At 32.9% G+C, this 17,752-nt stretch overlaps 1 protein-coding gene across 1 annotated transcript in view; it reads left to right on the top strand.

Moving 5' to 3' along the window:
* LOC127735500 (uncharacterized) overlaps window positions 1-17,128 on the top strand; it is a 35,470-nt gene extending 18,342 nt beyond the window's left edge. The window contains exons 7-11 of the mRNA XM_052245680.1: window positions 400-558; window positions 3,464-3,646; window positions 9,098-9,206; window positions 11,548-11,621; window positions 14,488-17,128. Of these exons, the coding sequence (XP_052101640.1) occupies window positions 400-558; window positions 3,464-3,646; window positions 9,098-9,206; window positions 11,548-11,621; window positions 14,488-15,347 (1,385 nt within the window). The 3' untranslated portion in view covers window positions 15,348-17,128. The remainder of the gene's footprint in view (window positions 1-399; window positions 559-3,463; window positions 3,647-9,097; window positions 9,207-11,547; window positions 11,622-14,487) is intronic.
* Window positions 17,129-17,752: the final 624 nt, after the last annotated feature.

Raw genomic sequence — 17,752 nt, forward strand, 5'->3', positions numbered from 1 at the left:
GAATAAACTTTACAGGAAAGACTGATTTGTATCAACAGTTAGATTTCGGAAGGTATCGTTCCTGTCTCAATCCAGCCATGCGTCACAGTTGATCAAAAAGCACTATTGAATGAAATGACCCTTAATATATTTTGTAAGTCCGAAGCGCTTTTATTGATTACCTATTCCAGGAACGCTCAAAGCCGAGATGTAAAAATCGTTGGTGATAATTACTTAAATACGTCAGAAATATATGACCAACAGGGCCCAATCATTAATTACTACATAATGAGCAAGTCTCAGGCAAACACGACTGTGAAATGTTTAATGAAAGAATGAAAACAGAATTATGTGTACACAAAGCATAAATTTGACTTTGTATAATTCTTTTTATAAAAAAATATTTTTTATATTAATTAGCTAAACCGATTTTTCAAGAAGGTGAGACACTAAAATCCCAAATTATCCCTGATGGTCAAAATGCTGTGTTTAAGTGCAAAATGGAATCCCTTCCTTTTGAAAAACCTCCTTCAGTACCTATTTGGAGACGAAATGGAAAAGGATTGTATCATGGACAATGTGAGTTTTCTTACCTTTTCTCCATAGGACAAGCAATTTATGGATATATAACGATAAAGAAGGAACAATGCAACTAATGCATATATAATAGATCTAATTAAATACACGGTTCACTACAAAACATTATAATGAAAATAACACTTTAATTTCGTTCGTCCGAAGCACTTTTCTGTTCTCTATTTGATATAATTTCCGACAAAAATGGGTTCAATTCAGCATTCAATGGTAATAGCTCATATTAGAAATCAATTTACGATTTCGGCCATGTTGACTTATTTGTGGATCTTCTTGTGCTGAAAAGTTTTGCTATTTACATTTGCTCTGTATCTCGTATAGTTTCTGAATTTTTTTCCTATCACTCATCTAACATTTAGAAATTTGATATTCTATACTACGTGATTACAAGCTATCCCTTAATTTAAGTACAGATATTTTTACAAGAGACCCCCAGGAGCCCCACAAATCAAAAATACAACATGTGTGTTCAAACGAAACTATGAGTACCAAAATCTGTCTTGTTGATCATTTGCTTATATCCATTATCGTTTTAAGTTTATAGTCGAAATTGGGGCCTCGGTGGCCGAGTGGTCTAATTAGTCGAACTACTGTATCACTGTTTACAAAACTTTAAATTGTCCGAAATGCTAAGTGATTTAATACTCCAGGAAAAATTGCCTTAGTTGTATTTGGCAAAAAATTTGGAATTTGGGGTCCTCAAGGCTCTTCAACTTCGTACTTTATTTGGCTTTTCATCTTCTTTTATTCGAGCGTCACTGATGAGTCTTTTGTAGGCGAAACACGCGTCTGGCGTACAAATTTATAAGCCTGGTATCTTTGATGAGATTAATATATATTTTCTTTGTGAAGTTTCTAAAAAAGAAGGATAAAGATCGTCGTTGAAGGGCAACAACCTTATTAGGTGTCTTTTGACTATTTGTGCCATGTTCGTGTTGCTCAGTCTTTAGTTTTCTATGTTGTGTTTTGTGTACTGTTGTTTGTCTGTCTGTCGTTTTCTTTTTTAACCATGGCGTTGTCAGTTTATTTTCGACTTATGAGTTTGAATGTCCCTTTGGTATCCTTCGCCTCTCCTTGACTGATTTGTAGATCTGATTTTGCTGGTCCTTTTTACTGTAAATAGGTTCTTTCTACCTGCAATAAATTCGGCAACAAATGGGTAAAAGCCATCCTTCAAGGACAATAACACTTATAAGGAATCAATTTTATATTCGGTCGTGTTTGACTTTTTCGTAGATCTTATTGTTCTGAAAATTTTTGCTATGTACAGCTTCTCTCTGTCGTTTATAGTTTCTGCAAATAATTGACAATTTCGAAAATTTGAAATATTTGTACATTCTATTGTACTAAACATTTTTGCTGTAAATAGTTTCTCTCTATTTATTAAAGTCATATAAGGGGTCAATTTACGAATTCGGCCATACTTATGATCTATCTGAAGATCTTATTGTGCTGAAATAATTTGTTGTGTAAAGTTTCTCTCTACTAGTATATAAAACTCGTTAAAGATACCAGGCTTATAATTTGGTACTACAGACACGCGTTTCGTCCACATAAGACATCAGTGGCGCTCAAATCAAAACATTACGAACACCAAATCAAACACAAGGCTAAAGAGCATTAATAACCGAAAAGTTGTGCCAAATACGGCTAAGGCAAACCTTGTGGTAGAACTTAGTTTTCTTCAAAAATCGAAAAAATTAGTAAAAATCGTCTCTAAAGGGTAATAAATCCTAAAAGGGGTTGATTGAAAATTTTGGTTATGTTGCACTTTTGTAGATCTAATTGTCCTGAACACTTTTTTATTATATTTTTCTCCTACAGTTTCTGAAAGATGACGATTTTAGCCATGTGACCTATGTGCTGAACATATTAGTTGTTTACAGTATTTCTCTATTTAACATAGTTTAAAACATGATTAAAAATATTATTTCCAGGGCAAAACTCCTATGTGGGTTGGATTGACAATTTCGGCCATTATTAACAGATTTATAGATCTCATTTTGCTGAACATTTTTTTTTATAGTATCTCTCTATCATAGTTTCTGCAAAACGCAAAAAATTGTAAAAAATGAGTTTTAAGGGCAATAACAATTATATGGGGTCAATTCACAATTTGTAAAAGTAGTACAGATTAGATAAACATATGCGGGCTTAGGGACCATTGCAATGAATAAGCCATGTTGTTTTATAACGTGAATTACACACTAAACTGACATTGTCTTCGGATTTGTATGCTGGTATTACAATATATTGATTATTGATGCTATAATACAGGTATGATTCATAAGTGTTTCTCGTTTCTCGTTTTTTATATAGATTAGACCGTTGGTTTTCCCGTTTGAATGGTTTTACACTAGTAATTTTTGGGGCCCTTTATAGCTTGCTGTTCGGTGTGAGCCAAGGCTCCGTGTTGAAGACCGTACTTTGACCTATAATGGTTTACTTTTATAAATTTTCACTTGGATGGAGAGTTGTCTCATTGGCACTCATACCACATCTTCTTATATCTATGAAGCAAAATGTTTTCTTTGTAGGAATATAAGGCGCATGTAGTACGAATCTTCATAGAACCATGAAGTTTATTTTGCATTAACGATTTCATAGCTTTGACCATTTAGGAAATAATGGATATATATTTAACGATTCCCTATTGTCCAGGATATTTCTGAGCTAAATTCATTGATATAAGCCCAATGTCTTTTCGGTCGTTTTTCTTTGAACATTTTAAAAGGAAGCAAAGTTTAATGCAGATTTTTTTCTGCATATTGATGCTGTAAAGTATCAGCTGCGAGTTACATTATGGTTTGTCTAGTTTTATAATATTGTGTCGAGCAGCTAAAATTTTCAATATTGATATGATAATCATTATGAAACTATGTACTTGTAGATGACAGCAATCTTTCACACAAATATCAGCTCAGCGCAGATAAAGAAATCCTTACCATTAAGAGTGTAAAGTATCCAGAAGACTCAAGTAGTATAAGTTGTGAAACAGGAAACGTAATATTTGACATGAATGGCGAAGACAGTTATGTTAGAAGTTATGCCTACGCTTTCCTAAGGGTAACGGGTAAGTCAAATCATCGACAGTTTCCGCAAACGATGTTAGAAAGAAGCAAATAATGTGTGGAGCTACTTTATATATTGCAAAGTATTGTGTATTTGTGATGGTCTATGGCATGGTATTGGTTCCAAAAATTTGATATTTTTCATTTAAATGCAATATTTCTTATTTAATTGGTATATTTCTTCATTTAATTGCAATAATTTTTTATTTGAATGGTATATTTTTTCATTTAAATGCAATATTTTTTATTCAAATGGTATAATTTTTCATTCAAATGGTATAATTTTTCATTCAAATGGTATAATTTTTCATTCAAATGGTATAATTTTCATTCAAATGCAATATTTTTTATTCAATTGGTATAAAATGTCATTTGAATGCAATATTTTTTATTCAATTGGTATAGTAGTTTTTTTATTTATGTGCAATAATTGCATTATGGGAAATTCTTTGACGTCATAAGGTCAAATTTGCAACAACGTTTGTGATTGGTCGGAAATTGTTTGGATTTTCCCCCTTTCTTTCTTAACATAGGTGACCAAGAATTAAAAAACGCATGAGAATATCGCCCCTCTAACTAAATCTAACGTTCGTGCGAGTCCTGCACTGGCTGTTAAAATCTTGTGTCATTACTAGTATTTCTATTGCAAAATTTCGATGGTCAAAACGTTCGGTCCACTTTTCAAAAACCGTTTCGTTGTATATGGATTTATATGCAAGTATATCGTTTTTTTTAAATAGATAAGACACCGTTGGTTTTCCCGTTTGAATGGTTTTACACTACTAATTTTTGGGGAGCCCTTTATAGCTTGCTGTTCGGTTTGAGCCAAGGCTCCGCGTTGAAGACCGTACGTTGACCTTTAATGGTTTACTTTTATAAATTATGACTTGGATGGAGATTTGTCTCATCGGCACTCATACCACATCTTCTTATATCCATATACAACGTAAACCAGACGTTTCTCAGACTGTTTTCTTTTTTTAATAAATCTTTTGCCGCACGTTGTGTACTGATTGATAACTCAGTCTGGGAGAACAAGATTTATTTCAGTACCAGTTGTAATTAGGTTTGAGCAAACTTCCAGTAATTGCAAATACTCTTATGTCGGTGCTTTGTGTCTATTGTCTTAATATTAGTTTTTTGTGTGCCTCGTACCTATCTTTTGAGTTAATGTGCTGATTTGTGCAGGTTGTTATTTTATTGTACTGTTACACCACTGTCTCAGCTTCGGGATGGGTTGCTCACAAACATGTTGTTGTACTGTTACACCGCTGTCCCAGATTAGGGGGAGGATTGGGATCCCGCTAACATGTTTAACCCCGCCACATTCTGTATGTATGTGCTTGTCCCAAGTCAGGAGCCTGTAATTCAGTGGTTGCCGTTTGTTGCTTTGTTATACATATTTGTGTTTCGTTCATTTTTTTGTACATTAATTCGGCCGTTAGTTTTCTCGATTGAATTGTTTTACATTTTTGATTTTGGGACCTTTTATAGCTGACTATGCGGTGTAGACTTTGCTTATCGTCGAAGGCCGTGCGGTGACTTATAGCTGTTGATTTCTGTGTCATTTGATCTCTTGTGGAGAGTTGTCTCATTTGCAATCATACCACATCTTCGTTTTTATATCCACCCTGCCATATTCTTTATTTGCCTGTCCCAGGGATAGAGCCTGTAGTTTAGTGGTTGTCGTTGGTTCCTGTCCCGACTCATATTTGATATTTTGTAAATTGTTTTGTTATGTATAATTAGGCTGTTAGTTTTTTCGTTTGAATTGTTCACACTTTTCATGTCGGGCCTTTTATAGACGACTTTACAGTATCAGGTTTTTGTCATTGTTGAAGGCCTTACGATTGTCTACATAAAGCATTTGTCTACATGACGGCAAAAAGCTCTACAGAGCTTATGTTTGTAGTATTTCATGTAACCCGACTTAAAATAAATTTTTCTTATCTTATCTTATCTATAATTGCTTACATCCACTTCATATTTGAACTCTGGTGGATAGTTGCCTTATTAGCAATCATATTCCATCTCTTCATTTTTATATTATATACGTGACTTCTAAATTCGTGTTTTCCTGAACAAGCATGAAATAATTTTCACTGGGCGTTAAAATTAGCAACAAACAATCAATCAATTTAAACTTGTGTTAAATAAGAGGAAAACCATTTGATATTTATTTATTTGTTGGGGTGGGGGACAGAAGGATTTCATATATGAATATGATTGCCTGGTAAGAGCTGAAAAATAGGATGATTAGCGACAGATTGAAATGAATAATAATGCCCTCTCTTCCCTTCCCCATCCTTCATCTATAAATTTAAACTGACCACCACAGAATAGCCCAATAGTGTTGAAAGTAGGGTTAAACACCAATCAATCAAAATCCCTTCCCTAGAATATCAAATAATCGTCCCTTAGCTGTTATTGTCCGTGTAGTTCTTATATTTATCCAGCTTATCGTCCTACAGGGATGTCCTACTAAGGCTGTCATACCATAAAAACGTTTATAAAACAGCTCACATTCTAATATATCTGCATTCATAAATTTATTAATTTCATTTAGACTAAACGACGCCATGTTTGTTATGTGCCTCTGCCGTCAACCTATCAAAAAAGAAGAGGTGGAAGAGAGCCAGAAGATCTTCCCAATGCAAAAAACAGAAATGGACTTCTTCTGGCTCACTTCCGAAGAACAAAAAAAAAACGTGCCCCATTGATATGTTTTAAAGACGCCTTGCCCCTACCCTTGTTTCCCAAAAAAATGGCATTATTAAATATATAAACATATATATAATCATCAAAATTAAAATGCTATTGTATTTTTATAAGACCTACTTTATTACATGACCTGGGACTAATGACATCTATCTATAAGTCCTAGCATACATTAATTATTATAATATGAATATGTTTCTTGTTTTAATAACCACATATGATGCTATGCATGAGTCACCATTTATCAGGATATGAATTGGGTTTACATAGAGAGGACAAGGGACGACATCAGAAAATCAATGAAGGTCAAAATTGCTGCAAGTTTTGTTTATTTAACATCGATTTTATATATATCCTTATTGGTCAATCAATTTTTCCCAAATTAAGTTAAGAGGGGGTTAGGGGGTCAGTGAAAAAACTATATGAATTAAATTTTTTTCATCCTACATTGAACTTTTGATGTCGTCCCTAATGTGCAAAAAAATAGATAAGGGGCGGGACCAAACCTATAGATAACATAATAAAGAAATGATGAAATATACAGAATACGTTGATTGACTTTTGGTTGCCAATGTCCAGTGGCAAATATGTCACGCATGTTTAGGACAAATATAATAGAGATCAAAGGATAAAAAATAAAGTGAAATTGTAAAAACTAAAAGATATAGAATTATGGAAACGATCTTTGATCTGAAACACCTTACCCTCACACACACACCATAACCATTACAGCCAATACTCGCATATATACATCTCTATACAAATATCTAAATTTGAACCTACTCCCCCCCCCTCTAGACACCGAGGTTTTGGATCCGCCCCTGTTAAATGTGTCTAATTATATTCATTTTGTACGGGTCTAGATAATAGCTAAACGAACAATCATATAATTTGTTGGATACCTAATTATATTATATAATGTGTCACAAAATAAACTTGTATACCCACCTTCCCAATGCAGTATTAAAAAGTAAATCATTTAAAAGTCCTGAAGATAAAATATGTTTTGAAATATGCCCTGCATACTTATTTATGCAAAGACATATAGTAATTATTGAACTACTGTGGGGCTTGAAAAAAAATCTACTTACGGGACTCGGAGACGAGAACAGTAAAAAAAAAGCTCAACAACGAATCCTAAATGTAAAATGATTTGCAGCGTAAGACATGAGAGCACATATTATAGATAGTATTAAATATGAAGTTCACGCCTCATATAGTGAAGTCCTATGTCATAGGACTATTGTTGTAACATGGGGTAGTAACTGGTTCCAATTTATCCTGAATTGTCTTTATTAAAGAATTAGTTCCGGAGTATAACAGCTTATGTCTCTACTTGTGGGTTTCTGGTTCTGCTGTCGTAATTAGGTGATTTTTTTTCTACATGTAGTTAAAAGAGGGGGCTTAGTCCAAATAATTGTAACGTCCTGGATGCTTTTTATTCTTTTTTCATGTGTGCCTTCCTGCAACGTCTCTGAGGATCAAGAAAAGTAAAAAATGATATAGCACTAAAGAACGTCATGATTACATGTATCTGGACTAAGAAGGGGGGGGGGCCTAGCTATGTATTTTTTTTATTTCAATGTGTAGACTGTAGGAGAGTTTCTTCAGAAAAGGTTTTCATTGGAGGTGTTTTTGCCATGCACGCAGGCATCTGTTTCTATCCATGAACAAGTTGTGTGTCAAATTAATTATTATTACTTGTCACTCGCATTTTTTGCTCGTCCTGGCCATTATTGGCATTAACAGCCAGTGCACGAACTCGCACGCACGCCAAATTTAGTTAGAGGGGCGATATTCTAACGCGTTTTTTAATTCTTGGTCACTCAAGTTTAGAAAAAAAGGGGAAAAAATCCAAACAATTTCCGACCAATCACAAACTTTGTTGCAAATTTGACCTTATGACGTCAAAGAATTTCCTATAATGCAATTATTGCATATACATAAAAAAACTACTATACCCATTGAATAAAAAATATTGCATTCAAATGACATTTTATACCAATTGAATAAAAAATATTGCATTTGAACGAAAATTATACCATTTGAATGAAAAATTATACCATTTGAATGAAAAATTATACCATCTGAATAAAAAATATTGCATTTAAATGAAAAAATATACCATTCAAATAAAAAAATATTGCATTTAAATGAAGAAATATACCAATTAAATAAGAAATATTGCATTTAAATGAAAAATATCAAATTTTTGCAACCAATACCATGCCATAATGGTCTTTAACTGTCAAGTGTCAACATTTAAAATTTTGAAACCCAGATATCTTTTGCATAATATGGTCGAATGATTTTTGCCAAGGTCATGTATAATCATGTTTACACTCCTATCCACATTCACTACGGTGTTTTATGCAACATGTCAATAAAATCGCATTTATAATCCATTAAAAGTGTCTCCCAATTGCACCCTTTTATGTTTATCTTATGAAAATTTTCAATGATGGAATTAACCATGGTTTTGACCGGAAGAGTTTCATTGGAGCTTCAGTTTAACTTATTGATATTTCTTTTGGAACCTCGGAAATTTTTCTTCATTAAATAAAAAAATAAAATAATAAAAAATATGCTGTTGCATTTTTTCGTCTTGCTTCTGTTCAAGTATACAGCGATTCGTGACCATATTTGTCGGTTTTTAAAAATGATACAGAACATTTGTAAGATTTTTTTATTATATTATGAGAGTTTTTATATAGTTTTTGAATAATATTTTACAGCATGTCCGCCTGGCTTTATATTGACAAACGGTACTAACTGTGAGCCATGTACTGAAAACTGGTATGGGAACGATTGCCTTTGTGTTTGTAAATGTAATACCCGTCAAAGGTAACATTTTTAATCATGGTTTTAAATCATTATCGCAGCATAATTTTAAAAGACATTACAAGACTGAAAAACCATAAAAGTAAACGACAAAAGTTTATATGAATAATTTGTTTAGGTAGATAAGGGAGTCTAAATTAATTTTTGATTCCAAATATCTGCATTTTAAAAAAAGTAAAGAATAGCAAATTTACGAATACAATACAGATATGTGCTGTCAAAGTAGAGGTGATCGTTACCGAAACCTACGATCTTCTAGTTGAAAATAGCATAATATTAACAACATTTTGGCAAAGAAGGAGAAAACAGTCTACCTCAGGAAAATATGGAGAGTTTAGTGTTTTCTACATGTTTCTAAAAGGAAAATGTATAGTCTTACTCAAATGGCTCTTTTATAGGCACTTATGGCGTACAGATGGGTGCAATCCTAACCGGTTAAGCAAGTTAACTTGCTAACCAGTCATTTTGACAGTCCTAGGACCATAATCAAGTTAGCTCGAAAAGCGGACTTGGTCCTACATGTATATCGAGACTTTTATGACACCCTTAGCGTAGAGGGCTACACTTTTTGTATTTAAATAGCTTACATTTGTCAAAGATACTAAGACAAATGAAAAGTCATGATAGAGAGATATTCAGGAAGCATTTCCAAGAGAGAGGCGGAACTTAAATGTTGTACCAAAGAAATAGTCAAACTCATAAGTCGAAAAGAAACGGACAATGTCATGGTAAAAACGAAAAACGAAAAAAAAACAAAAAACCAAACAACAGTCTACTAAGCACATAACCAAAGAATGAGCGACACGAACCTCACCAAAAACCAGGAATAATCTCAGGTGCTCCGGCAAGGTAGGCAAATCCTGCTCCACATAAAGCACCCGTCGTGTTTCTCAGTTATATACAAACCCGGTGATAAGTCTAATTCGGTAGGTCACATTCGAGGAAAAGAGGACTGGATTGTGTTTACAACAATTGGTACATATCATCGTCATCTGTGAAACAGATATTGCATAACGGTCAACCAACTCGTGATGGCGTCCATAAAATTTCCGAAGAGATGATTTCAACTTCACCACTTGGAACTCTTGGTTTAATAGCTTCCTTGTAAGCAGCAACCATCTATCAAGAAAATCATGATAGGAAATGCAAGCTGTGAAGTATCGTTTCAACTGGGAGATATATATTCCATATACAGGCGCTGCTGAAACGTTGCTATATAGAAATGGAAATGTCACAATTTAGAAGCTGAAATCATCGCTTTTGTCGATTTGTTCTCAACCGACAATCATTCTCAATTATTATCTACCGTAGATGTATTATCTCTTAAGTCAAGATAGCAGGCAGACGGGATAGATGCGTTCAACATGGTCACCAAATTTTGAATAATTTAGTGAGAGGGCATCATCTTTATAGCGGGATGTAAAGTTAAAGAATAATGCTAGCTAGTTTCTTTTAATTCAATCTTAGAACTTCCTATATAAAGTATGCCTCAAATAAACAAAGGAACAAGTCGACAAGAAGAGTTTAGTTTTTTCTAAGGGGATGCCGATTGTTTGATGAAAAACACGTCCATCCTCCGCACGTAACAAATATGTTGTCAATCAAGAAATCAAGCATATTATGTTATTTGAATAAACGTGGTTTGTTACATAGTACGATTTATCCCTACCTAAAACAAGATATTTGTTTTTTTATGTTATAACGCAGGATTTATTATTGTAATTTGTCAAATGAGTCGCTAAAACTTCTATAACTTGCATACTTCTAAAAGACCCTATTTAAAAGACAATTTAGAAAATGAAATACCACTTTTATTTTAAATAGCGTTACAACTTAAGAGATAATAAATCTACGGTAGGTTTATCATACAGAGAAGAAAAAATGCTACAGAAGAGTATATCAGATAATGTAAAGTCCAATTGAACAAAAAATGAATTTAAAATATCTACTTTTTAGGTGATTATAACGGAAATTGATTCAGCCTTTATTCCCTTATAAGACGTGATATAAAAAATGTCCGAGACAATTTTGCAGCTTGCAACTTGTGCTTATTTACAGTTAAAATTACATTTTGTTTTCTGTCATTTTACAATCAAAGATTGAGGGAGACACCCAATCTACCTTAAGGGAATCTGTTATGCAACGGAATTTTTGCTTCAGTCTATTATGCGTGTAGTTTTGGGTTAAACCATTTTAAAAATTATTCTATTAATCTAAAATCCTAATAGACTAACAAGAAACATTGATATGTGTTTGTAACTTCAATGTTTTATTCTCAATCTATAATTATGCGTTTAGTTTTTGATTAACAAATTATTCATCAAAAATGTATATATTTTTTTAGATGTGATAATGTTCTTGGTTGTGTTAATACACAGACGTCTTCAAGAGCGACAACTACACAATCAACGAATCCGAGTAAGTTGAAGTAAAGAACTCCAAGGCAAATTAAAAAAGGGGAAGTCCATAAAAACTGAAGAAAGTATTACTTTTTAAATCCAGAAGATGCCCTTAAACACATGGAAATCAAACTATTTTAAAAACCAAAATAATGTGAAAGAATAATACATTTAAGGAAAAGTTAATACTAGAGAAAAATCGTCCTTTTAACATCGATTTGGATATATAACATTCTAAACAATATCTAATACCTAGATGTAGGAAATGGAAAGCAATCGTTTATTGTTTATTTTGGATTTACAAAAATGCAAGTGTATAAATATTTATTGCAAAAATAGACAAGCTTTTATAATAACAAAAAGAACAAAAATATTTTTATTTTGATATTTACTTACACAAATATAGATTGAAATTAAGTAACTTTTTGGCGTAAAAATAAAGTAAAATAATAAGGCTTATTTAGTTCTTTGATTTTAAAATTAAAAAAAAGTTTAAGCTTTTTTAATTTGTTCGCTATTTATTCTACTTTAATGTTTCTTTAATCTCTTTAAAATTAATGTAAAACTGCAAAAACAGCAAAAAAACAGCAATATTCAATGATGTCAATTTTTTTTAGAGATTATTCACGGCATTAAATTATATACCTTGTGAAAAGATTACCTAAATCACATGTGGAACCAGATCTGCTTACCCTTCTGGAGATCCTGAGATCACCACCGATTTTTGTTGGGGTTCATGTTGCTCAGTCTTTAGTTTATTTTATGTTCCTTAATGTAGACTGTTGGTCGTTTTCATTTTTTTTTGCAATGGCGTTTTCTTTGACTTATGAGTTGTATATACCTTTGGTATCTTCCGCCTCTTCTTTAAACATAGATGTTAAAATGTGTTTCTATAAGGCAAGCTACACCCCGTATTGTAGTTTGCGTTATATTCTCATTCTATTAACACTATGTCAATGTTGTCACATTTACATGTACGGCACAACATGCAATGACACCACAACCGATATTTCTGCACTAATAGAAATAATTAAATCTTTTCATTTATCTATGAAAGCAACAAAATTCCTAAAAGATGAAAGAATGTTTACTTTATTTGCCATCTCCGGTCCCAAATAAGAGGCTTTCATTTTACCTCATTTTTTGGACACACATGCGTAGAGAAAAATTAAGATCCTTTATTGATGGATAAACGAAACAATTGAGTTTACGAGAGCATTAAGATATGGTCTATTTATTAGATGACACTGCTTTGAACTAGCTTTCAATAACTGCAAGAACTCATAGATTGATACTGTGTGTCTTTTGTCTTTTTGTTATTTGTATTTGTGCATGATATCGAGCTGATGAGACAAGCCATTTTCGACGGATTTTTACAGAACTGTTCTGGTCCTCTGCCGTGTTGTAATACCGTTGTCATAAGTAAAGGAAGGGTTACAAACAGCTTTAACCCTACTACATTGATTATGTGCTTGTCCCAATGTTACCAAGTGGTTGTCGTTGGTTAATCTATGTCCTCATTGTTTTTCGTTTATTTTTGAAATAGAAATCAGGTCGATTGTTTTCTCGTTTGAATTGTTTACATTTTGTCAACCTCGGTGTTGGGTCTGCTTATTGTGGACATTCCTGCGGTTACCTGTAATTACTCATATTTTTTTTTCTGAAGGTTTAAATGATATTTGTTTCATTGACAAAATCATATCACATCTCCTATTTTCATATTCACTAATTTCTTCATTTCATAAAAGATGCAGGCACTTATGTCACCTCAATAAGGTGTTCATTTCATAAAAGATGCAGGCACTTATGCAGTGTTCCAGTTAGGTCGTTTTCACAGGGCGGTTATGTCACCTCAATAAGGTGTTTTAGATCAAGATAGTGTTTACGTCCAAATATACCATGTATATGATTATGTTCATAATAAAAAATTAAGTCAAGGATTTTGTTACAACAAATTAAATTAAACCTTTACCAAAGTCTTTCATAGATACAAAGATTTGGTTAGGAATTTTGGCTGTTCCTGTAGAGTTCTTATTTAAAACGAAATATCACATCATTATTTTTACGGTAATGATGTTTATAAAGCCCGTAAATTTAGATACTCTCCATGTAAACTAACTGATCCTTTGAATAAACTTTTTCTTAAAGGTCATCAATTTAACACAGTAGAAAAACCTTTAAATATTGTTTTATTGGTATTGACATTGATTTTGTTTTTTTTTGTAAAATTAAAACATAACTAAAATGATATTTCTATATATATATATGATCCTACATCCTGTCAATACGTTTACTTATGGCATTGCACACGGTCATGCGTTCCTATGACTGTTTATGACGTCTTTACACTAAACCCGTTGGATGTGTAATGATTGATACATTAGTCTGGGATAACCTGATTTATTGATTAGTTGTAATTGGCTTTGAACTAGCTTTCAATAACTGCGAGTACTCTTATTTCGGTGCTATTGTTTTTATGTTAGTTGTTTTTGTGCATCGTACCGATCTTTTGAATTAGGCCAATTGCAACTGAATTTTACAGTTTGTTCTCATATTGTGTTGTACCACCAGTTTCTCAGGTTAGACGCGGGTTGAGCGCTCACAAACATATTTAACCCCACCACATTCTTTATGTGTCTATCCCAAGTCAGGAGCCTGTAGTTAAGTGGATGACGTTGGTGCATGTCTGTCATTTTTGTATTTAAGTGTAAACCCCCCCCCCCCGAAATATAAGAAAAATACAATAAACATAAAAACAAAAATACAAAAATCAAAACATAGAAAAGTAAACAAGACCAAAAAAAACAAAATTGACAACATATTAAGACAATTTAATTCTTGATTTATCTCATGATAGCCAAATATACATTAACTCATGATTTCAGGAGTTTTTGATCGGAATTTAGTCGTATATATATTGGTCATTGCTTGCGGTATGATATTGATGCTAGGTCTTTTAGCTTGCAAGAAGATATGGAAAAAGGGTGATACCAGACAAGTTCAAACTATCAACGAAGATAATAATTTAAGACAAAGACATATTCGAGTCACTTCATATAACGGCATATATGATGAAATCGAAGCGTTGGGGATGGTAGAAAATTCTGATATAAACCTGATTCAGATAAAGAATATAGCTAATGCAAATGAGGCAACGGGAAATTCGGACGACACTTATTACCTCTGTCCTTTAGATTTAGAAGATAATAACTGTACCACTGAACACAATAATTACCTCTGTCCTTTGTATTCAGAAGATAATAACAGTACCACTGAAGCCCCTACATTCGCTGTTCATGCAAGTTGTCGTTCCATTCATACATCCGATCAAAGCAATTATGTATTTGAAAGTGATGATTACACGCGTGACAGTAATGTGTATGAGAATATATATGATGTGCCGCATGAACCATGCGGAGATACGGACGATTCACCTGAAATCATTGAACAAGACAACGTGAAGGATGAATATTTAAACCAATATCAACCTCTGCAAGATAATTGGAAACAAGCACCGCAAACTTATACGGACACTTTTACTCTTCATCCTTGGACTGTGAAAACAACATCTTCGTCCGACAAGAAGGACGAAAACACTGACCAAGAAAATTATGTAAACGGGAACATGCAGTACTCTCTTGTTGATGAACGTCTTTATGAAAACCAGGACAACTTCACTCATTCTTATCTGCAACTCTTATCAGTAGCAGAAACTTCTACAAATAAAGATGAAACAATCTGCTAAAAGAAAATCCAAATGAGATGCCAGAAAAAAAAAAGAAATAGGATGCAGACACGACTAGAAGACATGCTTTTCATAATCTTTTTTTTTCAGCATTTAGCTGAAGCCCCAATAAATAGCGTTAGAGAAATCATTTTTGATTTAGAAAGGAAGAAACATTAACATTGAGTCAACACTAGCTTGCATATTTGTTGTGCAAAGGAGCACAATTTAAAATTCATTTGAAAAATGTGTCACATTTTCTGTGTCAATTTGTTGCATTTAAACATTTTTACGTTCCTTTTCCCGGTTAAATACCTGCATGTAATTTAACGTCAGAGTTCCTCGCTTTTGCACATCAGAGTTTGATTTTTATTTTTCCAGAAAAATGCAACTGACATATAAATTTTTCAAGACAGTAAATCCAGAAAAGCGCGTCTAGCACATTAAATTAATAAAAATGTAATTTTCATTTTCCTTTACTTATACACTTATATACTGTTGAAATTTTGGTGATGGGTTTTCGTCTTTATGACAGGAATTTTGGATATGTGTTTCATTAAATGTTGCCCCTTAGTTTTTTCACATTCATTTAGACTTGTTTTTCTCATACTCACGTTTTACATTTTTAAGCTGAAGATTTAGTTTTTAATATTTGACATTTGTACATTTGTAATTAAGACTTTTGTTGTTTCTTTGTGTGTATTTTGACATTACTTTTTTAATATTATTAGATTATGGTACCGAATTGACTGTTAACTATACGATCTGATATTTATATTTTTTTTCGCTTCAAATCATTTTATTTTTTGTGTTTTCAAATTCGTCTCGCATAGATTTAAATTTTGTTTACATTAAGATGTTTTATCCTTCTTTTATATTTGTATTTTGTCTCAAGTTTTGATTTTTGTCAATTTCTTGATATTCACTCTTGTATGCTTTTTTAATTAACTGTTTTTTTTTCATTCCAGCTTAACCGTTTCTAAGGAAAACGTATGTCTACCAAAGATAAGAAAGGGACATTCAAACTCTTATAGTCGTCTTCAAACTGACAACGCCATGGCAAAATAAGAAAAATGACCAAAGGACAAACAACAGTATACAAAATATAACATAGAAAACTAAAGACTGAGGAGCATTAACCCCACCAAAAACAGGTGCTCCGGACGGGAAAGCAGATCCTGCTCCACACGTGACACCCGTCTTGCTGCTCATGTAAGTACAAACCCGATGCGAAGTCTTATTCGGTAGGTCATATTTGTGGGAAAGAGAACGGTATTGTTGTTACGACAATTGCAACATATCCGTCGTACCGTCATCTATGGGGAACATATATTCTATAACTGTCAACCAGCTAGTGATGCCGTTCGTAAAACTTTCGAAAGGATGCTTTCAACTTCACCACCTGGAACTCTTGGTTTAATAGCTTTCTTGTAAGCAGCAACTCTCTATCAGGATATCACAATAGGAAATGCTTGAACATCATCTGTGAGATACTCAATATGCAGGCGCTGCTGGAATGTTGCTACATAAAAATGAAAAGTTCACAATTGGGAAGCTGAAATCATCTCTTTTGTCATAAAGTTTTGTTCTCAACCGACATTCATTGTCAGTACTCTATTTTCAACATACTAGTAGTCACGAAACTATGAATCATTTACCGAGAAGACATCATCTATATAGCGGAAGGTGGAGTTAAAGGATGATGTAGGGTTTTAAAAATTAACACAGTATGTTGCTATTGTTATCTCTGTAAATAATTATTTATTTTGATATATTGATTAATAATAAAAATAAATACAGATCGTAGGTCAGTTTTCTTTTCGTCGACTTTTTAAGGTTACTTTAAAAAAAAAAAATATGACCCTGTTCTCGTCACTGCTCGATATTATATTCGGGAATTTTCAAAATATTCTGTATATACTATTTCTCCAAATCTCATTTTGCGAATCTTTTGAGATCAAGAGTTATTTTGTAAATCCGCCCGTTTTTCAAGTTACTTACTCATTTCACCCCTTATTTCGATGGATCAATGACCTAGGTGGTCTAGAGTGCTCAATCGCCTGTCATCGTTTGAAAAAAGTAAAATAACAAAATACCGAACTCCAAGGAAAATTCAAAAAAAATAAAATAATAAAGTCCTTTATCAGATGGCAAAATCAAAAGCTCAAACACATCAAACGAATGGAAAACAACTGTCATATTCCTGACTTGGTACAGGCATTTCCTTATGTTTCAAATGGTGGATTAAACCTGGTTTTATAGCTAGCTAAACATCTCACTTGTATGACAGTCGCATAGAATCCATATTATTTACAACAATGTGTGAGCAAAACAAACAGACATAAAAGGTAAAAATGTCAAAAATTGCGGTACAGCAGTCAACATTGTGTTATAATCTTAACCACTATAAAACAAATAACTATTTC

This window comes from Mytilus californianus, unplaced genomic scaffold (assembly GCF_021869535.1).
Source record: "Mytilus californianus isolate M0D057914Y unplaced genomic scaffold, xbMytCali1.0.p SCAF_3, whole genome shotgun sequence".
NCBI classification, from domain to species: domain Eukaryota; kingdom Metazoa; phylum Mollusca; class Bivalvia; order Mytilida; family Mytilidae; genus Mytilus; species Mytilus californianus.